Raw genomic sequence first — 22,891 nt, 5'->3', positions numbered from 1 at the left:
GCTGGGCTGCTGGGCACAGGGCTCGTGTCTGCCAGGCCGTGGGCTAACTCCAGGCTTTAATCCCTTTTGGTAATTTCAGCTCCAGTAAACTGACCAAACAGAGGCAAATCCAGACTCAATTTATTCTTTTTTTTTTTTTTTTTGTCTTTTTGCCTTTTCTTGGGCCGCTCCCGCGGCATATGGAGGTTCCCAGGCTAGGGGTCGAATCGGAGCTGTAGCCGCCGGCCTACACCACAGCCACAGCAACGCAGGATCCTTAACCCACTGAGCGAGGCCAGGGATCGAACCTGCAACCTCATGGTTTCTAGTTGGATTCGTTAATCACTGCGCCACAATGGGAACTCCCAGACACAATTTATTTTTATGTTATTTTATTTTTACCTAATTTTTTTGGCTACGCCAGCAGCTTGCAGAAGTTCCCAGGCCACAGATCACACCCACACCACAACAGTGACAACGCCAGGTCCTTAACCTGCTATGCCACCAGGGAACGCCTATAGGCTGTTTTTATTATTTTCTTGTTTTTTATTTTTATCTTTTAGGGCCGCACCCGTGGCATATGGAAATTCCCAGGCTAGGGGTCCAATTGGAGCTGCAGCTGCCAGCCTACACCACAGCCATAGCAGTGCTGGATCCGAGCCATGTCTACGAACTACACACCACAGCTCAGGGCAATGCCAGATCCTTAACCCACTGAGCGAGGCCAGGGATCAAACCCACATCCTCATGGATACTAGTCAGGTTGGTTTCTGCTGAGCCATGACAGGAATTCCTATAGGCTGTTTTATGTTATTTTATCTTACTTTTTATTTTTTTACTTTTTTGTCTTTTTAGGGCCACACTCATGGCAGATGGAGGTTCCCAGGCTAGGGGTCGAATCCGAGCTGTAGCTGCCGGCCTATACCATAGCCACAGCAACGTGAGAGCTCAGCCGCATCTGCAACCTACACCACAGCTCATGGCAACGCCAGATCCTTAACCCACTGAGCGAGGCCAGGGATCGAACCTGTGTCCTCATGGATGCCAGTCAGGTTCGTTAACCTCTAAGCCACGGTGGGAACTCCCAGGCTGTTTTTAAATGAGACACTGTTTCCCACTGGAGCAACCGGAAGAGTCTGGCAGCCGCTTCTGTGAATGAGCAGTGGGCACTGGGGGTGGGTGTAAGCTGGAGCCAGGGGCTGGTGTGGGAGGAGGGGTTCTCTGGCCTGGACTCCCCACTGGCCAACAGCACGCCCGCGGGGGCCTCCCAGGTTGGCAGCCTGCATCACCCAGTCATCACCCAGAGTGAGCAGACTGCCAGCCTTGGGCCTACGGCGCTGCTCAGGAAATCCGGGCCCTGCTGCTTTGCCCCAGGAGGCCCCGTGGCCTTCACACCAGCTGGTCTCTCCCTGGGCTTCTTGTCCTGGGCAGTGGAGAGCTGGGGCCCGGCTGGGGTCTGTCCTCGAAGGCAGCGGCCCCGGCATTCACCCGGAGGAGTGGGCTGCCCAGTGGGAGGGGAAGGCGAACGTGGGGGTGGGGGCTCCCCAGAGTGACAGTGGTCCCCGGGCCCCCACGCTCTGTTGGGCGCCCGGGGCTGGGACCCCCAGCGGCTCAGCATCCCGGCTGTGGCCTCTGTGGGACTTGGGCGTCTGGGACTGGGCTGCGTCCTTGGTGCTGGCCCCGCTGGCCCTCGCGAAGTCACTGCTGGAAGCAACTTGGACTGGCCCTCAGCGCACCGGCCATCTCAGACCCAGTGAGCCTCAGGCCCCGGTGACCTTGTCCCCCTGTGGCCTTGACCGGGGCTGGGAACCTCCGGCCTGGCGTCCTGTGTCCTGCCAAGAGGATGTCCTGTCCCCCAGGCCGGCTCTCGGCCCTCCTCCATCCCTCCGGCCTCCAGGGGCAGAGGTGGGGGCGTCGTGGGGGGAGGGGCCTTGGAGGCCGGCCAGCTGCCCCCATGGGTCCCGAGCCCCGCCTGCCTCTCCCAGCTCCCCCTCCCCCAGGACCCGGATACAGGGGACAGAGGCCCCAGCCCTGCACCTGGGGTTTTCCGGGACAGGCTCCAGTCCCCCCGCGCGGGAACAAAGGCTGGCGGAGGAGAGGGGAAGTGGGGCGCAAGGCAAAGAAGTGGGGGCTGACCACGCTTGGCCACAGCTCCGCAGGCTGCCTCCCCCATGTCCCGTCCTGCGTGGGGCCAGTATGGGGAGAAGCCACCACCAGCCTGCCCCTCCCCTTGGGGGCAAACGAGGCCCACAGGGAAACCGGGCTGGTCCTGGGGGCACCGGAGCCCAGTGGCTGAGCCCCCCCCACCGCCCCAGCAGGCACCCTCCCCCACAGCCATCTGCAAAGGTGACTGGGGGTCCTTCCCGCCACGCCCCCAGCATCTGCACTGTGTGTCTGCCCCTTGCGGGCGTGTTTCCTGGTAGCCGAGGTGTCCGGGCACGGCCGAGGGACCAGGGCACGGCCGAGGGACCAGCTCTGCGACTCGGCCTTCGCCTCTGGGGCTGTGCCGCTGGCGTCCCTGAGCAGGTCCCTGGGCGGTGCGTGCGTGTTTGAGCGTGTCCCAGGCCAGTGCCTGGATCTTGGGGTGTCTGTGTGGGCTTCCTGTACGTCCACATTTGGGGGGTGGAGTTGTTTGCCCTCTAAGGTCAAGAATGACTCTTCCCCCAGAAAGCCCTGCCGCGGGAGGGGTGGGAAGACAGCTGCTGGGCCTTCTCCCCCCCAGGGTTCTGTCCACCTTCTGCAGGAGCTCAGCTGAGTTAAAAATAGCCCCGGGGCCTCTGGAAGCGGAAGGGGTAGAGGCGCCCGCAGGCCGGGGGAGGGAGGAGGACGGGAGGCACCCCCGGTCCAGCAGGCAGCGGGCGGTCCCCCGGGCCCACCCAGCACTCCAAGGCCAGCCAGCTTGGCTCCAGCAGGGCGGGCCCCACATCCGCCTGCCCCACCTGCAAGCGTCAGGGACCCCGACCCCGCGGCTCCTCCGGCCGCTCTTGAGAAAGGCAGAGGGCCTGGGGCAGCCAGCCTGGCCAAGCCTCGGTCCCCAGAGGTAGGAAGGGCCCCAGGGCCCCCCATTCTCCCTCTTGCCGCCCCCACCCCGCAAAGGATCTCGGGAGCCTTCCCTGGGGGCCCAGGTGGGAAGCAGGACAGACAGCAAGGGAAGCATCGTCCCTGGGGAATGGAGATTTGGGGGGTTTGGTGTACATTTTATTGACGAACCGTGTACATACCGAAAGTGCACCCCGCTTCAGTGCCTATGTGGTGACTTTCCCTAAACAGAATGTACCCTGTCACCAGCACCTAGAATACGGGAAAGGGCATGGCCAGCTCAGGAGGCCCCTTGCGCCCACCCCCCAAAGGCCGTCACTGTTCGACCCCCTTGGCTCCACGCGTCCCACCCACTTCTGGAGGCGACCTGCCATGGAAGGGAGGCCGTTGCAGTGCCGGAGTCACCAGCTGCTGTCCTCCTGGCCGCCCAGTGTCCCCTGACGTACTCCGCCTCTCGGGGGCATTTGGCTTTCCCCAGTTTGGGGCTGTTGCAAAGAGGGCGACTCTGAGCATATTCTGGGTCGAGGTTTCTGTGAACCCGAGTGTGTTTCCAGTGGCTCCAGGGCACACACCTCCCCCACCAGCTCCTGGCCCGGGCATCTCTATCCTTGGGGTCTCTTTGTCCTCGGGGTCTGGGCAGGGGCTGCCAGGGTGGGGTGTCCCCCCCCAGGAGGGCAGCGCACCCTCCCGGGGCCAGGCACGCCCAGAGGAGGCGCCCATCCCGGAGGCCCACACCCACCCTTCCTTCCTCAGGAAAACCTGCGGTCTGATAAGGCCTCCAGGCTCTGGTTTTCTGAACCACCCCGGCACGGGGACCCCCGGGGGAGGTGGGACCAGAGCCCCACGCAGCGGGGGGCAGTGGGAGCTGCGGAATCTGGCTCTTGCGTGTCACCCCACTCCCCATGACAGAGCCTCCCACGCAGCTGCAAGCAGAGGGTTCTGTGCAGCCCTGGCCCCCGGTCGGCTCTGGGGGCTGTGCCCCGGCGGTGGTCTAACCAGGTTCAGCAGCTGCTGCTCCTGGTTCCTTCTGGAAGCTTCGCCCCGGGGCGAAGGCCTCACCTTCTTCCATGGCCTCCAAGGCCCCGAGCCACCCCCCCGGCCCCTCCCCTGGGTGTGTGCGGGTGAGGGCCAGTGAAGGGCTTAGCCCAGGGTGTCCAAGACTGGAAACCGCCCCAGAAAGTTCGGGGGCCACTCTCAGCACCCTGCCTGCCCGGGCCCACCCCGCGCTGTGATTGCTAAACTCCCCTGTGACAACGCTGGGGGCCGCTTCTGTGTCCTGCCACCTGGCCCCGCCTGCTTAGCTAGGTCAGACAGGTCCCTTGGGTGTGGACTGTGGCTCAGAGAGGTCAGTGACTTACCCATAATCACACAGCAGGTGTTGACCCCGGTTCTCACCAGGCTGCCCCTGAGGACTCAGGACAGCAAGCGGATCAGACAAGGCCCTGCCCTCACGGAGCGCGGGGAAGAGGCCAAGGACACCAGAAAGCTCAGGCGTCAGGCCAAGGGAGGCCTGTCTCGGCAGGGTCCTCTCCGAGAACAAGAGCGGACCGCTCTCTTAGCGGGCTGGGGGCGAGCCCACAGGGTGAGAACCACCAGTGTGTGGGAGCGGGAAAGGTATCCGAGCTGAGGGAATGGCAGATGCAAAGGCCCTGGAGCAGAAGAACCACGGTGTCTCGCTGCAGTCTCTCTCACCTCAAGCAGGTGTGTGGGGTGGGTACCACCTGTCAGCAGGTGCGGCTCTGGGGATGGCGGTGAGGGAGGCAGGCTGAGGCCATCTGGGCAGGCTGGCAGATGGCTGTGGGACGCCCCAGGCACCCGGGTGGGCGGAAGGTTGTGGTCTACCTCACTTCAGGCTGCACTGACCTGGACGGTGAGCTGTGGGCATCTGTGGGAGGGAGCGTCACCAGCTGGCGGGGGGCGGGGGGGGCTGGCTTCATCCTGGATGGGGAGGGGCCATCGGGGCTGTCCCACCTGGGCAGGACTGGAAGTCACCTTGCACCATCTTGATCGGGGCCCCAAGGGCCAGAGAACAGACTCTAGCATCCCAACCCTCAGCTGAGGTGGAGAGAGAGGACTGGACAGACCAACGGGCTCTGAGATCGCAGCTGTCCGGAAAAGCCTGGACCAGGCACAGATTGCAGGAGGCCCCGGGCCCAGGCGTCCCAAGGATGGGGGCCCCGCCTGGGCCCCTGCCCAAGTGACCTGCCCAGATCGACCACCCCTCTGCCACAAGACTACTCCTGGGGGCCGTGCTGGGGCCCCAGGGGTCATGGGCACCCAAGCCAGCCCTTCTCCTTTGGGGCCTCCCCTCCCCCATATGGCACCCGCAGCCCTGGCCTCGCCCCACAAAGCTGCGAGTCCCTAGCGTCCACAGCGCCTGGCTTCCTGTCTGTGACCAGGCTCCTACCACCCTGCTGTCCAGCCACCTCCCCCAGCCTCTCCTGTGTCTGCTCCACCCAGGGCCTGTCAGCTCTCACCCGATAACCTGTCTGAGTCACTCCATGACTGTCATTCTGTCTCCTCTTCGCAAGTCGGCCTCGGCACCTCACGGCCCGTGGACAAACCTGGAAGCCCTTGCCTGGCCGTCGTTGGAGCCACGTGGCCCCAGGAGCGCCCGGGCTCAGCCCAGCCAAGACGTCCCCGAGCCTGGCTCAAGCTGCACACCGCCCACCTCCGCGTCCCCACACTCCCCCCCACCCCACCCCCGAGGGTGTCTTGCCCTGAGACCTGGGTGGGACCTCTCGTGTTCAGTGTCCAGAACTGGGCCTGGCTCACTGGGGAGAGAGCAAGGCGAACGCACGCAGACACACAGGCCTGACAAAGGCTCACAGCTGTTGACAGAAAGAGCCCGGGACACACCTAGAGGCGGCAGGAGAGACTTCACGCAGGCCCCTGCAGTGGGGAGAGACCCCACAAGGACTCCAGGGTTTAAAGGGAGAGCAGGAGTCTCCCGGTGGCTCAGCCAGTTAAGCATCTGAGGCTGTCACTGCTGTGGCACAGTTTCGATCCCTGGCTCAGAACTTCTTCATGCCTCGAGTGCGGCCAAACAATAAATAAATAAAGGGATGACGTTTTCGTTGTGGCACAGTAGAAACAAATCCGACCGGTACCGGTGAGGAGGCGGTTTGGTCCCTGGCCCTGCTCAGGGGGCTAAGGATCCAGCGTTGCCGTGAGCTGTGGCGTAGGGTGCTGCTGGGGCCATGGCTGTGGCTGGCACCCAAAGCTCTGATTTGACCCCTAGCCTGGGAACCTCCATATGCCACAGGCCTACAAAGCAAAAAAAAAAAAAAAAACAAGACAAAAACAAAAACAAAAAAAATAAAGAGGGAGCAGACAAGAAGAGGGCTGTAGGAAGATGGGGAATTAGAGAAGGCTGAGCAGAACGAGGAATCGTTTGCTGGGGCAAAGCCCGTCTTGCGGTGGGCAGCACTGCATCTTCGTGAGCAAAGGCGGGGGTCGGGGGACTGGGGTCCCTTTTAGCGGGGCAGGTGGAGCCCTGGCTGAGGAAGGGTCAAAGCCTCGGCGGGGCAAGTCCCTCATGAGGCCACGGGCCACACCCTGTGGCCGCTGTCCCCTGAGGCTGGCAGAGCCAGGGGCCTTGATTGACTTGGTCTTGACGTTTTGGAGTAAACGGCAAAGTGGCACCATTTGGAAGTCCTGAGAATCGCCGCGTGCCTCTCACTCCGCTTCCCCTGAAATTACCACCCAGCCTCACTGCATCAGTGTCCCTCTTCTGCCTCAAGACCCCACCGGAGGTGCCATGCTGCAGAGACGTCCCATCTCCCTGGGCCCCTCTGGGCCAGGACCGAGCCCCTGATGTCCCTTCGTTTTCACGACCAGGACAGTTTTGAGATGTGCCGGTCAGGAGTTCTGGAGAGAGTCCCTCCGTTTGGATCCGGCCGGTGAGTGCTCTCGTGAGCAGACTAGGGTCCTGAGCTGGGGGAGCTTTCTCGTTGCCTCTCCGTCTCATCAGGGCCGCCGTCCCGGGCCACCCCAAGGGTGCTCACCTTGATCAGCGGGCGGGGGGGCTGCCAGCTCCGTCTCTGCAAGGTACGGCCCCCCTCCTTCCCCTCTCGCCCTCTGCTTGGTGGTGGGGGGCACCCTCAAGCATGGGCGTCAACCTCTAACCCCAGGGAGGTCCCCGGGAGGCCTCTGGCGGGAAGGCGCCTTCGTGGGGACATGCTTCTGGGGACCGCTTCGTGCTTTGCGTCAAGGTGGCAAGACGCTGTGATACTCAGGGGGCCCCAGCTCTGGCCGCCTTTCCCCTCTTCCCTGTGTCCCTCTGTCTGGGCCCTGTCACTGTGGTCTGAGCCCCTCATCCGCCCGCACTGCATTTTCCTGGCCTCGGTGACAAGGGGCTCTGTCCCTGCCATCGGCCGTTCCTCCAAGGAGCCCTCTTCCTAGCTCTGTCCTGCCACTGGAGGGGCTCTGGCCCATCTCCTCGCTGGTCTGATTATTGCCAGGCTCCTTCCGGACACACAGCGTTGGTCTTACTCTCCTGTCTCAGGATGTCCCTGGCACGTGGCAGGTGCCATACGCTCCATGAATGTTGCCGAATAAGTGAGTGAAGGATGGGAGATGGGGCCTCCTGGCCCCGTATGGTGGGGCCCCTCCAAGCTCACCAAGGGGACCCCAGAACTCCCTCCTCTGGTGGGAGGGGGAAAAGAGCCCCTCATCTCCTCCCCCTCCCCCCAGCCCGTGACTCCTGGGACAGAGGAGGTGCCCAGAAAATGCGCCCCCGTCTCCCCTTCCCGCCCAGGTTGGAGCTCGTCAGGCTTGGCCTTGTGTCCCCGCCTGGCAGCTCCTGAACGGGACCCTGGGAGGGCCCGGTGTCCCCTTTCCCTGCCAGGCTATCTGCCACAATCACCAGCTTCTGCAACACAAGCCTTGGCGGCTGTGGCCCTGGGGAGCAGCTGCATTGCTCCAGCGGGGACTGAGGCCCCCCGGCCCCTTTGCCCTGCTCTGGTGCTGGCTGGCTGGTCCCCCGTGGCCTCCCAGTTTCCAGAGCCCAACGGAGATGGAATTACAGCCCCAGGCCCTCGGCGGGCAGCACTGCCTCCTGGCTGGCTGGGCCAGCTCCCCCTCCCCTGCAGGGCCAGTGAGGTCCCAGTTGGATAGGGCGCCTGCTGTGCGCCCCAGGGCAGGGATCAGGGAGGCACCCACAGGGACCACGGCTCAAGCAGGGAAAGGCAGGTCGAGGGAGGAAGAGTGGGGGAGACTGTGCCTCGTAGGGGTGCGGGGGTCAAGGCTCAGAGGGTAGAGGGACCCAGGCCAGCCTGGGGAAGGGGGTGGCCACACAAGAGGGAGCCCAGCACCACTCTCCAAGCTCAGGCTGGCCTCAGAGAGCTGAGACCCGGGGTGGGGCCCGCCTGGGGCTGAGGAGGGCTGGTGGCCCCCAGAGAGAGGCTGGAAGGGTGGGAGGTGAGGTGGCCTCCTGACCGTGGCCGAGCTGTACACAGACCCTCAGGGACAGGCCCCAACTCCACCCGCAGCCCCCCGGGCCTGCCCAGCCTGGGTCCTGGCTGCCGTCCCAGCCCCGGGCGGGCCTGGCTGCGCAGCTGGCACTAAGTACCCTGGCTCTGCCCTCTGCCTCCTCCCCTGCTTCTGCCCCTTCCCCCCAGCCCTGTCTGCTGGGCCCTCAGCCCCCAGCTCCACCTCCAGCTTTCTGGCTCTGCCCTCATACGCCAGCCCCCCTCCCGGGGCACAGGGCAGGTGTGGCCCTGCCTTGGATGGAAGGGCAGGTCTGGAATGCAGGGCCCTGGTGCCGGGGCCTGGGTGGGGGGCCTGGGGCTCAGGAAGATCAGGGGCCGGCGGTTGGCAGCGGTGTTTTGGAAGGACGGTGGGGGTGAGCGCTTGGAATGGAACGGGGCGACAGTTGGCAGTGGCAGCTGGAGCGGCAGTGGGGCTTGGCAGGGGTGCAGGCCCGGAGGACAGCGGGGTGGGGCAGCCATGGGGTTGGCAGGTAGCCTCTGGCTCTGGAGGGAGGTCTCGGGGAGGCCCGGCAGGAGGGCAGGACCAGTTGGCACCAGACACCACTGAGCCAGGCCCAGGAGTAGGCCCGGCCTGGCTCCAGCCTTGGCCGGGCGGCCCCCCAGCCCCCGGGTGGGGCTCTGCTGCAGCCCAGGCCTGGCCTCCGGTCGGTCCACCCGCAGGGCCCAGGATGACAAGCAGAGGGCGGGTCCTGCCGCGCAGCCCAGGCATCCTCCGGCTGCGTCTCCAGCCCTGCCTTCGCTGCTCTCCCTCCCGGTCCCCTTCCAGCAGGGGCTGCAGAGGGCAGGGACAGGTTCTGGGCAGTTTCCTGGGAGGGGCAGGACTCCCAGGGCTGTTGCCATGGGGACGGCTGAGCAACACCACTGGCTGGAGGATAAACAGGCAGGTTTCCTGACCAGTGATTGCCATGAAGACAGCCCCAGAGAGCCCAGCTCCGGCGGGGGGAAGCGCTGCCAGGGGGAGGTGGGGCGGCGCAGGCCCTGGCAAGGCGGGCTCGCCCTGGGGGACGCTGGGAGGGAGATGTGGAGGGATATCCTTGTCCTCCCTCGTCGTTGTCTTCCCAAAGCATCTCCGGGGCTCTGCTGCAGGAGCAGACTTGGCCTGGCCTGGCCTAGTGCTGGGCCCCCTCCCAGCAACTCTGCCCCCTGAGGCCACACAGCGGGGATGAGGGCAGGTGGAGGGCGGGCTGAGCACGTGGTGCAGGGGCTGTGCCAGGCCCTTTTGGGGGCCCTGCCAGCCAGGCAGCTCTCTGAACTGAGCCTGCCCTTTGGGGGCCTGGGGTCTGCAGGCAGGAGTGGAGCCAGGCACTGTGAGTGCATCTTTGGGCCAGGCCGGCTTCTGCAGCTTGGCCCCCCGGGGTCCCCAGCCTCAACCTCGGGCTGCTCATTCCCTCCAGGCCCCCAGACCCTCACTGCCTCGAGGTGAGGCAGGCTCCAGACATGCTCACACACGTGGTTGCTGAGGAGCTTCCAGAGTGACCACCACACAGCGGGGACCAGGGCCGAGCACCGGCCATCCACCTGCTTCTGTCTTGTCCACTGGTGAAGCGAGGGCAGGAACAAAGTCTGGGTCATCGTGGCATCTCAGGCACTTTATTCCCTGGGCACCCCCAAACACCCATCTGCTGGCTTTTCTACCTCTGGACCCTGGGTGCCACTGTTGAAGAGCGCCACTGAGGCCAGTTCCTCACCCTTGGCCCTTGCCTGTTTCCAGAGCCCCCTGTGGGGCAGAGCTGCCCTCAGAGAGGCCACCCTCCTACAGACAGTGAAGGACCTGCTGGCTGCCAGGTGGCAGATGTCTGTGCCAGCCTCAGGAGTGAGGTGCAGAGCGAGTCACCTGCACCAAGGGCCAGGGGCTCCAACAAGACTAGAGGTTGTCTGCCTGCTATGAGTCTGAACCCGGACACTGATGTAGGCGGGGCCTTGGGGTCTGTGCTGCCGACATCCCCCCTCCAAGCAGATGCACGAGGTGGTTCCAGGGGGTCCACCTGCATGATCCTCCTGCTCCCCCCGGCTCTGCAGAGCTGCCACAGCTGCTCTGAGCCCGTCTTTCTTCCTTGCTCTTTTATGATGGGGTCATTAGTTCTCAGAACCGTCCCTGTCTGGAAGAAAGCAGGCTTTTTCTACAGTTTTTGCTGTAGTTGTTGTTGTTTTGTTTTGTTTTGGCTGCTTCCACGATATGTGTAAGTTCCTGGATCACGAACTGAACTCGTGCCCCAGCAGTGACCTGAACTGCAGAAGCGACATTGCTGGATCCTTAACCCCGTGAGCCACCAGGGAACTGATGGGCTTCAGTTTTAGGCATGGCTTGATCAAGGCTCTGGGATGATTCTTGCTTCTGCCTTTTTGGTCTCTCAGCTTCCTCTGCAGGCTCTTGCCCTTCTGAGGGTTTGGGGAACCAAAGAGATGGGTCGCAGTCCCCAGTCCCAGACAGGTTTGCTGTGGGCGGGGGGCGCAATTCAACATCATGCGGGGTATGGGAGTGGGAGACAGAGTCCCAGGGCCCCCAGGGACTCATTCCACGACGCAGTAGGGCCTGCTACCAAGCCCAGAAGCCCTAGGCTAGCAGGTGGGGTGAGCCCTGGTGCCAGCAAAGCAGGGCTAGGCTGCCGTGGGCTGGCTTCCTGAGCAATGACAGCCCCACTGTGTGTGCCACCAGGCTGTCTCTGCAGCGCTCGGCGGCATCTTAGCAGTGCTGTCCTCATGGACAGTGTCTGGGGGTCGAACCATTCTGGAGGAGACAGGGCTTCTCTCTGATGGGGAGGGTAGCCCTCAGGGGCACGGCCCTCCTCTGCGAGGCGGCCCCCCAAGGCTGGGGGGGCGGGGCGAGGGGACCACAGCAGAGGGCGCCCTCTGTGTCCTCGAAGGGAGGACAGAGTGATGGGCCAGACCCTTCTGGCGGCCTGGAGGCAGCCACTTTGCTTCGAAGGGTGGCCGTGCCCAGCCCCCTCCTGAGAGGACCCAAGAAACTTGGGCCTGTGGTTCCGGACCAGGGGGCCCTCCAGAAGAAAGGCTCAGGCGGGGGGGCTCCTGCGCCCGCAGAGCCAGCCCAAGCAGCGCAAAGGGAGCGGGGCGAGGGTGTCTGCACGGCCATTTCCAGGCGCCGGCTGCAGTGAGGGAGTGTCCCAGCCTTTCATCGCTGCTGCCAGACCGCGGCCGCCCCCCCCCGCCCCCCCAGCCTGCCCTCCCACAGCAGCCCAGTGAATGCCTCCTTACACATCCTGAGAAAGCACCCATAATGGCCCGCCGCCTCCCACCTCCCGAGGAATTCCGCCGCGCTGGGCCCCGCAGGGAGGGTGTGCGCAAACGGCCCGCGGTGCCTCCCCATTGGAAGGCCAGGTCGTGCTCGACTCCCCTCCGCGGCTGGCCAGCCACAGGCTCACCTCCCTTTCTACCGTCGCGCCCGGGAGAGGAAGCGAGGTGGCCTTTGCCCCCGCACAGGCCAGTCAGGAATGCGGGGCCACGCTTCCCATTCCACCCCCCCCAACTCGGACCCGAGGACGTGGGGGGGGGGGCGAGAAGGGACGCGCAGGGCCCATCTCGGGAGGCAGGATTCGAGATCGCTTGCGGGGGAAGCGGGGCAAGGCCCGGGCCGCTTGCTTCCCGCCCCTTCGCGGGACCCCACACCCCCACCAGACAGACGACGCGGCGGGAAGGACCGACGCGCGCGGCTGCCGAAGCTCCTCAGTTGACCCAACCCAAGTCCCCGTGGCAGACACTGCCGTGGCCCGCACTGCGAGGTGCGCCTCTCTCTGGGCGCGCCGAGGTCCCCGACCGCGCTGCCGCGAGCCCCCGGGCGCCCTGGGAGCGCATTTTCGCTGCACCGCGCGCGGCCCGCGCAACCGGCGGGGAAGGCGCGAAGTTTGCGCGTCTGGGCGTCGGGGTGTGGGGATAGCCTGTGGCCCAAGGACCCGCGCCCCGGAGGAACAGGCGCGTGGGCAAGGCGCGGGTGCGCGGTCCAGGCAGGGGTTGGGGTGCCCTAGCTCTGACCCGCAGCTCACATCGGGGGCTGAGTCGCAGCTGCTGGGACCCAGGGGTAAGGGGCGCGGGCGCCCGGAGACCCCACGCCGCGCCGCCCCCGCCCCCTGCTAGCCCCGCGGAGGGGGCTTCCCACAATGCCCAGCGAGCTCCAGCCGCACTTCCGCTGTCCGGCCGCCCACGGGGGGCGGAGGCGAACCGACCCCCGCCGCGGCCCCCTCCGCCCGGCAAGCGGAGCCGGCTGACCGAGGGGCGGGGCGGCGGCCGGGCCGGCGGGGCGGGGCCCGGGGCGGTGGCCGGGGCCGGGGCCGGGGCGCGGGCCAATCAGCAGCGGCCGAGCGCGCGCCGGGGGGCGGGGTCAGGGTCCGCAGGCGGGGCGCGCGCGCGGGCGGCGGGGGCCGTGGGGTTGGAGCGGCGCGGGGGCGCGCGCCGGCCTGACGGACGGACGGACGGACAGACGGACACAGCAGCCGAGGCGAGCACGCAGCTCGGACCCGCCCGGACGCAGCGCTCGCCCGGCGGCCGCGGCGATCACCGGCGCTGGTCCGGCGGCCGCGGCGCCCGCCCTCGCCCGCGCCCCATGGGGTCACAGGTAAGCGGCGCCGGCTCATTGTCCGCGGCCGGGCCAGCGCATCGCGGCGGAGCTGGAGCCCTGGCCAGCCGGGCCGCTCCAGGCTGGGGCCGCTCCAAGCCGGGGCGCGCCCCCGCCGCCTGCCCCCCGCGCCCCGCCGCGCCCCGCCCCGCGGGGGCGCCCTCCCGGCGGCGATCGGCTAGCCTGGCTGCGGCTCTGGGGGCGGCAGTAGCGACCCCGGCCCGGCCCCCGCCGGTCCCTGTGCTCGGTGGCGCGGGCGGGGAGAAGCGGGCGGGGGCGACGGGAGGTCCCCGCGGGGCTGCGCTCCGAGGCAGAGGCGGCGACGGGGCTGCCCCGCGCCCCTCGCTCTCGGCGCCTCCTGCCGCCGCCGCCGCGGTCCCTCCCCCGTCACCTCCGAAAGGGGAATTTTCCAGCTGGTAATTTCTGCTGCGTCAACGCCCGGCCCCAGGAGGCAGCCCGGGGGCGTCCTGGCGCCCCCCGCCCGCGCCGCCCTGCGCGCCCCCCGCCCGCGCCTCGGAGCCGCACCCGGACCCGCCCGCGCCGAGTTTGCCAAGAGTCTGAACTGCGGGAGGTGGGCGCGGCGAGTCCCCGCGCCCCGCCGGGCCTTGGGGGTCATTGTCTCCCCCTGAAGCCGGGCACTGGCCTCGTCTCCATTTTCATTACTGGCTGAACCCGGGCTTAGGGGCCTCGAGGCGGGGCGGCTGGAGGAGCGCGGAGGGTACCGGGCGCGCAGGAGGGCTAGGGGCGCGCGGAGCGGACGGGGCGCGCGGAGGGAGCGGGGTCCGCCGCCGCGAGCCGCGTCTTTGTTTCTCTGTAAATAGACATGTCAGTTTCACAGGGTAGCACGAGTCACTGTCTGACAACTCAATCCCGGTGGCAAATGGGGATATTCCGCACCAGGAGGAGGGCTGTGGCTAGTTGGTGTCCTCCAGCCGTGCTAACCAATTCGTTATTTGTGGATTTAACGGTCCACGCACAATAGGGTAGGACCGAGGAGCCTGGGTACGAACCAAACGGGCGAAGAACTGATATTTTCTGACAGCGAGGAAATACAAACAAAAGAAAGTTTGACTGAGATTCTCGGCGAATTTCCTCACGCTTTCCGTGCTACAATCTCAGCAACGCGTTTGTGGTGGGTTAGGGAGGCAAGACTGTTACCAGCATTGTTTAAAGAAATGCTAATTAGGCAACACGTTGCGCTAACCAGACACCTGTGCGCAGTCCTCGCGTGCGTCTTCATTGTGTCAGTTGTAGGAGCTTTCATGCTGGATTTACTATCGAAGCTAACTTCCCCTTTGGGTAACAGGCTGTGAATTCACCGTGTGGCTGGCCCGCACGCTGCCTGGGCAAGGCAGCGTTTCCCTTCTGCAGGAGTGGGAAGGAGTTTGTTCTCCAGAGGGCAAGTTAGAGAATTTGCACGTGAATAATGAAGTAAACAATGGAATTTCGTCAGAGCAGAATTCTTCCTCTTGGTATATTTTGTGGTAGTTGTAGGGCTTTTGAACTGAAAAGTTTGGGACACCTTTTGCTCTTGCAGAAAGGATTACGGGCTGAGGCAGAAGTTACTGGATTTAAGTGGGAATTAGACACTGTGTCCCCTAAGAAGCTAATAACTATTTTCTTATCCTTTACTGAAGGGAAGGAGGGGTGTGTGTGGGGGGTTGGCGTTGGGAAGGTCTCATGAAGGAGTGGTAGAACGTCTTCACTTAGGCTGAACCAAAGATTCAGCTTCCCTGGGAGGCCAGCCTCTGGACAACATTGAATTCGGCCTCATTGACATCATCCTGGATGCCAGCGTTTTGCTTTAACCAGATAAGTTCTGTTTAGATTTAGCTGTTTTGTGTTTGAGATGAGCTGTTTGTCTACATCCAGTCTCCGTCGTTCAGGGCTGGCGGGCTCTTGGCTGCAGGAGCACCAGCCGTCCGGGATGCCCTGTGTCCTCACTCAGTGTCCAGGGTCAGGGTGATGCCCAGTCTCCTTGGTCCCGCATGAGCTCTGGAGGGCGAGGTCAACACTGAGAGTGGGTGAGACGGCTCTGAGGGCTTGCAGAGGCACCATTTACAGTCAGACGATATGTTGTTATTCGCAAACACGTTAAATCGAATGTTCGCAAACTTTCCAACATTGTCCTTACGTGGGGTTTTCAAATTAAGGAAAATTGGGCCACTGTGTCCCTGTGGTCTGTGTTTCTGGGGCAGCTGTGCAGCCTGCTCTCGACGAGGTCCTCAACCAGCGGCACCGAGCCCAGCAGAACCAGAACCGTTTCGTGCACCTCTTCAGTAGGTGCCATGAACCCTAAACTTGAGCGCACGCCTCACTTGCTGGCGCTATCTGTGCTCAGGTGCCCTCTTGGCGGCTGTGTTAAAGTGGGTGGGGTTCTAGAAACCACCACTCCATCTTCTCCACTGTTCTGGGGGCTTCGTGTTCTCATAAAAATGGAGCTATTTTCTTTCTTTCTTGTCTGTGGCCATCCTGTGAGATGCAGAGTTTCCTGGGCCGGGGATCGAACCTGTGCCATGGCAGTAAGCCGAGCTGTTTCAGTGACGATGCTTGGTCCTTAATCCACTGAGCCACCAGGGAGCTCCTTTAGGCTGTTTTTAGATGAGACATTGTTTCCCACTCGAGCAACTAGAATAGTCTGGCAGCAGCTTCTGGGAATGACCAGGCCTTTTCTTCTGTCTTACTGAGCATATTCCACTGTAAAGACTGTTGGGCGATGGTCCCCCCCCCCCTTTTTGTCTTTTTGCCATTTCTTGGGCCGCTCCTACAGCATATGGAGCTTCTCAGGCTAGCTGTATAGAGCTGGATCGGAGCTGTAGCCGAGGGCCTACACAAGAGCTGCAGCAATGCGGGATCCGAGCCGCGTCTGCAACCTACACCATAGCTCATGGCAACGCAGGATTCTCAACCCACGGAGCAAGGCCAGGGATCGAACCCGCAACCTCGTGGTTCCTAGTCGGGTTCGTTAACCACTGAGCCACAAGAGGAACTCCAAGGGTTCCCTTTTGAATCAACTTGCTCCCCTGAACAAAAAAGCTTCTTCTCGGGGAGCTCCCTGGTGGTGCAGTGGCTTAAGGACCCAGCATTGTAACTGCAGGTTCTATTCTTGGCCCAGGAACTTCCACATGATGCAGGTGTTGCCAAAAGAAAAGAAATAAGGATTCTTCTTGTTGCCACAAGTTTGCTCGAATGACCTAACTCCTGAGAATAAACAGATAATTGAAAATTCCTATTGAGGCCACGAGGCTCGTTTAAGTCTGAAATCGGGCTGTCTTGTCCCCATCCTGGCTCTCGTGTCCTCTGCTGTTGGCTCTGGCTTTGGTCCGGCCAGTCTAGCTGGGGTCTGAGATGGTGGATCATCGAAGGCTCCCTCTTTCCTGCCTTTGGCTCCCGCACTTTGTGTCCCTGACGCGGGCACACTCAGGCTTGGTGTTCTGGTTTGCTGGTGGTGACGAGGTGTTCTGTGGTTCTGCTCGTGGATGGAGAAGTTTTGGAAAAGAGAGATAAGTTCTTTTAACGACTGAAAAGTTGTTCTCGTAAAGGATACAGATGCGCGAGGCCAGGCAGATCCGGCCTTGGCGTGACTTGGGCGGGTTTCCGTTCAGCATCTCTCAACAATGCCCCTTAGCTGTTCTTTTTTCTTTTAAAGCAACTATATATATATATATATATATATATATATATATATATTTTACCATCTTAACCATTTTATTTTATTTTATTTTTTTATTATTACTCAATGAATTTATTACATTTATAGTTGTTTAACTCTTACTTTGAATTTTGAATTACCAACGCTGATATTTGGATTTTAAAAAGTAGTGACCTGGGCACTTTAGAAAGTTTAGAAACATGTTAACGTATTTTGCACCAGCATTTACAGAGCTTTTGTGTTTTGACAGGTGTGTCTTTTGAGTCATGTTTGACATTCGCAGGGGCTCTTCCTCCTGATGATTTTTGGCTGTTTGAGGGCTTGCTGTGGCCCAGCCCTCGGACCAGACTGGGAAAGAGTTCCTGCAGAGGGGCTGACGGCCTGCTGGCCTCAGGGGGAAGGTCGTTTTGGAACCACTGATGTGATCTGGCGTGGGTGACAAATGCTGGCGAGAGCTCGCAGTGGCACAGGGTGTAGGCCGCCTGGTGGGGAGGGGGCGTCGGATGTCCAAAGACCCTTGGAAGGAAAGGGCGTCCTGCAGACCCCTCCCCTGCTCAGCATTGGCCCCGCAGTGCCGCCCCCGGTTCTGGTGCGTGTGGAACAAATTCTGTTCTAGCTTCAGCTTTGCAGAGAGTGGCTGGCCCGTGGGAGGGCAGGCCCCTTGGGGCCAGGCAGCTGTGGGGGCTCACCGGTGGCGGGGGCGAGGGGGGGGCAGTGAGACGTGGTTGAGTTTCAAGTGATGCTTTCTGAAGCCCTTGTTTCAGCCCTCATCCAGCCGCATTCACAAAGCGCCCTTCGTCTTTGGGGGACAGTCTCAGTGAAGCAGGCCTTTTCCTGGTCTGCAGGGGACACCCCATCACTGCCCTTCCAGGCTGACCAGGGCTGCGATTCTCCTCTGAAAAGATCCACATTTGTGTAGGAATGACCCGTTTTTGGTTTTGTTTTTGTTTTGCTCTTTAGGGCTGCACCTGTGGCACATGGAGGTTCCCAGGCTAGGGGTCGAATGGGAGCTGTAGCTGCCAGTCTACACCACAGCCACAGCAACGTAGGATCTGAGCCACATCAGCGACCTAGACCACAGCTCACAGCAACGCTGCATCCTTAACCTGAGCGAGGCCAGGGATTGAACCCACGTCCTCATGGATGCTGGTTGGGCTCGTTACTGCTGAGCCACCATGGAAACTCCAAGGAACGGCTCGGTTTTTTATGTCCTTGTTGACAGCATCGCTCCGCACGGGAGATCGAGGTGCTTTTTTGTTTGGCAGGTGTTTTGTTTCCCTCGTTGCTTCACCTCTCTCCTTCCGCATAATCCGGAGCGACTCTGCGGCCTCTTGCTTGTGAGAGAAAACCTCCCACCAGGCCTGGCCCGCGGCCCCTGTCATGCTCCGCCTCTGCAGACGGGAAGGAAGGACCCTCTGCGTGCTGGGCTGCCCACAGGGGCCTCAGAGCCTCTGGCGTCCAGAGCTGCCTCCGTGAGGGGGACACATGTGGGCAGCACGGCCACGGGGCTGTGGGCGAGTCATCCTCTTAGCATGTGTCCCCAGGCCCTTGGAGGTCTGACCTGCGTCCTTGTGCCCTCGCACTCTGAACGCCGCTGCTGGCTGTGCCTGGTGGAAGGCGGCAGGGCAGGGCCTCTCGTTTGGGTAGAACAAGGCTTCTCCAAACTGGGCACGTCCCTGACTTCCCAGGAGTAATCCCCAGAGTGACAGAGGCTGGCTGCTCCGAGGAGCAAAGCAACGGTGTGGGGGCAGATGCGGGATGGGATGGGCTTTCTGGAAACGCACGGAACCCGCCAAGGGCCCGCCCAGCAGAGGTTCAGCTCCCCTCCGGGCGTCTGTGCGGAGGGGAGGTGGCTGCGGTGAGGTGGCGGCCGATGGAGACCGCCTGCACGGGGCGGCCCAGGAGGCGCAGGGGAAGACGAGGGTCTTGGCTGTGTGGTCTAGGTGTGCCACCCGCTCAGGAGAAGGGGTCGCGTGGAGGAGCCCCGGGCGCGAGCCAAGTGGCAGTGCCTCCAGGGCGAGCGTGTCGGCAGGCCCCTCCCTGGGCCTGGAGGGGATGGCGGCTGTGCCCTCGCGTCCTGGCACGGCCCTGTTTGAATCTTGAACAGGTGCATCTTGCTTTCTCATCCCATCCTGCTCGAGGTATAAAGCTTCCGAGCAGTGCTTTCCTTTTCCTCGGGATGCTCCGCTCAGAACATCTTGAAAGGAGAAGTTACTTTGCCTTCTTTGGATGCGGGGCGGCAGGCAGCGAGCTGGCCCCGCGGATGCATCCCCGTGGCTGGGTCGCCTGGCTGCTCGGCCGGGGCCTCGCCATCCATCCAGACCAGCGACATTCCTGTGCCCCGGACAAGGCCGCGTCCGAGACCCGACTCCGGGTCCCAGTCCCAAACTCACGCGCACAGGTGGCCGTCGCCCATTCTGGGGGCTTCGGCCTGGCCCCCAACCCGGTCCCCAGGGCAGCCTCCCGGCGCCAGAAGCACCCCGCCTGTACCTAAAACCCGGCCGCTCCTGCCAGCCCTGCACCAGGCTGCTCCGTGGCCCACATCCCAAGCAGAAAGTGGAGCAGGCCTGCTGCCACGCGGGCTTCGGTCCCCGAGGAGAGGTCAGGACGGGAAGCGGGACGCGGCGGGAGGGCAGCGCTGGTGCTGGCAGCGCGGGGTGGCCTCAGGTGGCGCCCCAGCTGTTCTCCCGGCTCACTTGACTTTCCGGGGGGGTCTTGGGATCCCAACGTGGGGCGCGGGATGGGGGTGGACACGGTGGCCCCGTGTCACTGGCCGGGAACTCTTGTGGTCAAAGTGCGGAAGGCCCCCTGCCGCCTCCTCAGGGAGCCTGAGAGCCCCTGGGACCCAGCACGGGTCCGGGTGTGGCTATGGGGGGGGGGTGTCCCTGAGCTCTCCTTCTCCTTTGGGGACTGTCGCTCAAGCGAGGGGTGGCCCTGCCGGCAGGGGTTCGGGGGTCGTTTCAGGGCAGCTTCTGCTTTCTGTCCCCTGTCCTGTCCACAGAAACGTCCTCAGCCCTGCGTCCACAGCTGGTGGCCTGAGTGTAGCCTCTGCTGCCCATCTCAGAGCCGTGTCCATTCCTCTGACCTGCACTGAGAACCCCTCAGGTACCACCTCTGAGGCCCGGGGAGCCATCGATGTAAGTCAGGGCGCTGTTTGTGCGAGTCCTGGGCCTGCGGAAGAGACACCACCAACCTGGCAGCTGAAGAGAATGGAGCCAAAGTCCTAAATGCAGGTGTGGCAGGGCCACTCCCTCTCCAGGGGCTTCCAGGCCCTTCCTGCCTCTCCCAGGCCCTGGCGGCTGGCGGTCCCGCGCGCTCTGGGCCGGGATGTACCCTCTGATCTTCCGAGGGGTTGCCTCCACCCCTTGTCCAAACCTCCCTCTTCTTATAAGTGCAGCAGTCATGTTGAATTAGGGTCACCCTAACGGCCTCAGCTTCTCCTGATCACATCTGCAAAGGCCCTGTGTCCACATGAGGTCACATGCCTGGGCACCAGGGCTGGGACTGGAATGTGCCTTTGGGGACGAGAGCCAACCCACAGCACCGTTACAGCTTCGCTGGCCCGACACGTTCCCCCACCTGTCTCCCAGTCTCAGCATTTACAGGGCCTCTCCATCCGTCACCAGCTGTCACCTCTCACACCTGCCTTTCCCTTGGTGGTGTAGCAGACATGGCCAGTGACCCACGTACGAGTGCGTTCACCCAGCTGAGCTGCACTCGGCTCCACGCCTGCGGCAGGCAGGGCGAGTGGCCTGGGGACCCAGCAGCCAGCTAGGTCCTTGCTCTGGATCGGGTGCCCCCAGAGGGGACGTAGTCGTGAGGACAGGGGTGGATGGCTGCAGAGGAGAGGGATGCCGTGGGCTGGAGGGAGGGCTTGGGGGGAACAGGCAGAGCCCCCATACCCAGCGTTGGGGTAGGCAGTTATTGCCGCGGCCTCGCCTCTGCCCGCCCCCGCCCCCCGCCCCGCCAGATGCCCATGGACCCACCTGTCCCCCTCAGGTTGGACCCCAGCCTTTCCTCTCCCCAGGCGGCTGGTGAGACCTGTGGCTCCTTTTCTGAATGGCGTTTTTATTCCTTTCCTTATTTTTGTGGCGGTGGTGTGCAGCGGCTTGATGTGGGAACTCAGTTCCCAGACCAGGGATTGAACCGGGACTGCAGCAGTGAAAGTGGCCATTCCTAATCACTAGACCACCAGGGAACTCTCTGGACAGTGTTTTTATTTTTGTGTATTTATTTTAGCTGCACCCATGCCATGTGGAATTTTCTGGGCCAGGGATCGAACCCTTGTCACAGCAGTGACCCAAGTAGCTGCAGTGACAAGTCCTGATCCTTAACCTGCTGCACTGCAAGGGAACTCCTGGATGGCGGTTTTAATGCTTCCTGTAGGAGACACAGGAAAACGAAGCACAGCAGCTATTGAGTTTTCAAAATTGAGGAAACTTGCTTTCATGCTACAGTCACACCTGCTGTCACTTCTGTTCACCCCAGGAATAACAGCCTGCCCCTCACGTGGTGGCGTGAGGGCGGGTCCCTCTGCAGGGCCGTGTGCCTCCCGCCCAGCCTGACCACCAGGCCTTGGACCGAGGCCCGCAGGCCAGGCACCAGTCTGGCCTCTCCCCCGAGTTCTCCCGGCTCTGGAAACCTCGGCGGTCCTTCTGGAGCTTCGTTGCATGTTCAGAGCCTCAGCTGGGAAGTCTGCAGACACACGCAGGATCAGGGTGTGTCTCCTTCCGCAGCTGCAATGATTCCCGCTTCCTCTTGCATCCTTGTCCCTTGGTCTTGGCTCTGGACCATTCGAAGGTAAATCACAGCCGTTCCGTCTCGCCCTCCAGTGCTTGGCTGCATGTGGCGGATACACACGCAGCTGTCAACCCACCAAGTGCCTCCTGGGGGCCTGGTTGGGTCTCCTTGTTCTTACTGCTGGTCGATTCACGGTTCTGTCTGGACAGGCCCACTGGTTCCACTTGAGGAGGTGCCTCTGAAACCTGCTTTATTCCGTTTCGTGCTGTTTGTTGCAAAATCGAAGTTCTCGGTCTCACACGGCTGGTGGCACATCCGCTGAGTGTAGAGAGTCCCTTTTCCTGGAGGGGTCTGGAGGACAGGCGAGGGGTGCCTGTCTCAGGGGGACCGTGTGTCTGGTTCTCAGTGTCCACGTGTAATGGTCCCATCTGCATCAGAATCTCTGACTTAAAAGACTAAGTGTTTTTATATTTGGCACCTGCTTTTCAAGACTATGTACCTTTTGTTAAGATGTACACGGAATTTTCATGGGGTTCCCGTTGTGGCTCAGTGGTTAACGAATCTGACTAGGAAGGTCGCGGGTTCGATCCCTGGCCTTGCTCATTGGGTTAAGGATCTGGCGTTGCCGTGAGCTGTGGTGTAGGTCACAGACTCGGCTCGAATCCCGTGTTGCTGGCAGCCGGAGCTCTGATTAGACCCCTAGCCTGGGAACCTCCATATGCCAAGGGTGCGGCCCAGGAGAAAAACAAACAAAACAAAACCAAACAAAAAAGGTGTACCTGGAATTTTCAAAATAATGATCATCTATCTAAGTTTTATTTTAAGAATTCTGGGAGTTCCCTGGTGGCGCGGTGGGTTAAGGATCTGGCATTGTCACTACAGCAGCTTAGGTCACTGCTATGGCAAAGGTTCACACCCTGGCCTGGGAACTTCCACATGCTCTGAGTGAAGAAAAAAAAAAATTCTAGATTTGTCATTGGCTAATAAAATGTAGGAACATTTTGTAATTTTTTGCTTTTTAGGGCTGCACCTGAGGCATGTGGAGGTTCCCAGGCCAGGGGTCTGGTCGGAGCTCCAGCTGCCAGCCTGTGTCACAGCCACAGCAACACAGGATCTGAGCCTCGAGTGCAACCTACACCACAGCTCACGGCAACGCCAGACCCTTCAGCCACTGAGCCAGGCCGGCGATCGAACCTGCGTCCTCACGGTTCCTAGTCAGATTCGTTTCCGCTGCGCCACGACGGGAACTCAAAGATCATTCCTCTTGAATAGTTTAATGTTTGTTTGGACCCAGGAGCTGATTTACTTCTTTAAAAACATTTTTTATGGCCAGACCTGTGGCATACAGATGTTCCTAGGGCAGGGATCGACTCTGAGCCGCAGCTGTGGTGATGCCAGATCCTTTAACCCACTGCACGGGTC

The 22,891-nt window shown here is 62.1% G+C and overlaps 2 protein-coding genes across 8 annotated transcripts in view; both read left to right on the top strand.

The window, feature by feature from the left end:
• Nucleotides 1,916-6,098, top strand: LOC110257362. 5 transcript variants are annotated; one of them, XR_002339873.1, is made up of 3 exons: nucleotides 1,927-3,019; nucleotides 4,394-4,719; nucleotides 5,039-5,472. XR_002339873.1 is itself a non-coding variant. In XM_021077472.1 (2 exons), the coding sequence occupies exons 1-2, from the start codon at nucleotides 2,631-2,633 to the stop codon at nucleotides 4,643-4,645; spliced, it is 618 nt and encodes a 205-aa protein (XP_020933131.1). In that variant the 5' UTR covers nucleotides 1,916-2,630; the 3' UTR covers nucleotides 4,646-4,699. The 5 variants fall into 5 exon arrangements, 1 of the variants encoding a protein (XP_020933131.1); XR_002339871.1 differs by lacking the exon at nucleotides 5,039-5,472 and adding an exon at nucleotides 5,479-6,079 and having other exon boundaries at nucleotides 1,930-3,019; nucleotides 4,391-4,719; XR_002339870.1 differs by lacking the exon at nucleotides 5,039-5,472 and adding an exon at nucleotides 5,479-6,098 and having other exon boundaries at nucleotides 1,934-3,019.
• ZBTB46 (zinc finger and BTB domain containing 46) overlaps nucleotides 6,897-22,891 on the top strand; it is a 55,443-nt gene continuing 39,448 nt past the window's right edge. The window contains exon 1 of one of the 3 annotated variants that reach the window (XM_021077467.1): nucleotides 6,897-6,920. The gene's annotated coding sequence lies outside the window, so the exon portion shown is untranslated. Of the gene's footprint in view, nucleotides 6,921-11,895; nucleotides 12,248-12,884; nucleotides 13,078-22,891 lie in introns of those variants that run through there. The other 2 variants (XM_021077468.1, XM_021077466.1) reach the window with 2 other exon arrangements.

The sequence above is a fragment of the Sus scrofa genome, chromosome 17, assembly GCF_000003025.6.
Source record: "Sus scrofa isolate TJ Tabasco breed Duroc chromosome 17, Sscrofa11.1, whole genome shotgun sequence".
Classification (NCBI taxonomy): domain Eukaryota; kingdom Metazoa; phylum Chordata; class Mammalia; order Artiodactyla; family Suidae; genus Sus; species Sus scrofa.
This window is presented reverse-complemented; position numbering and strand designations above follow the sequence as displayed.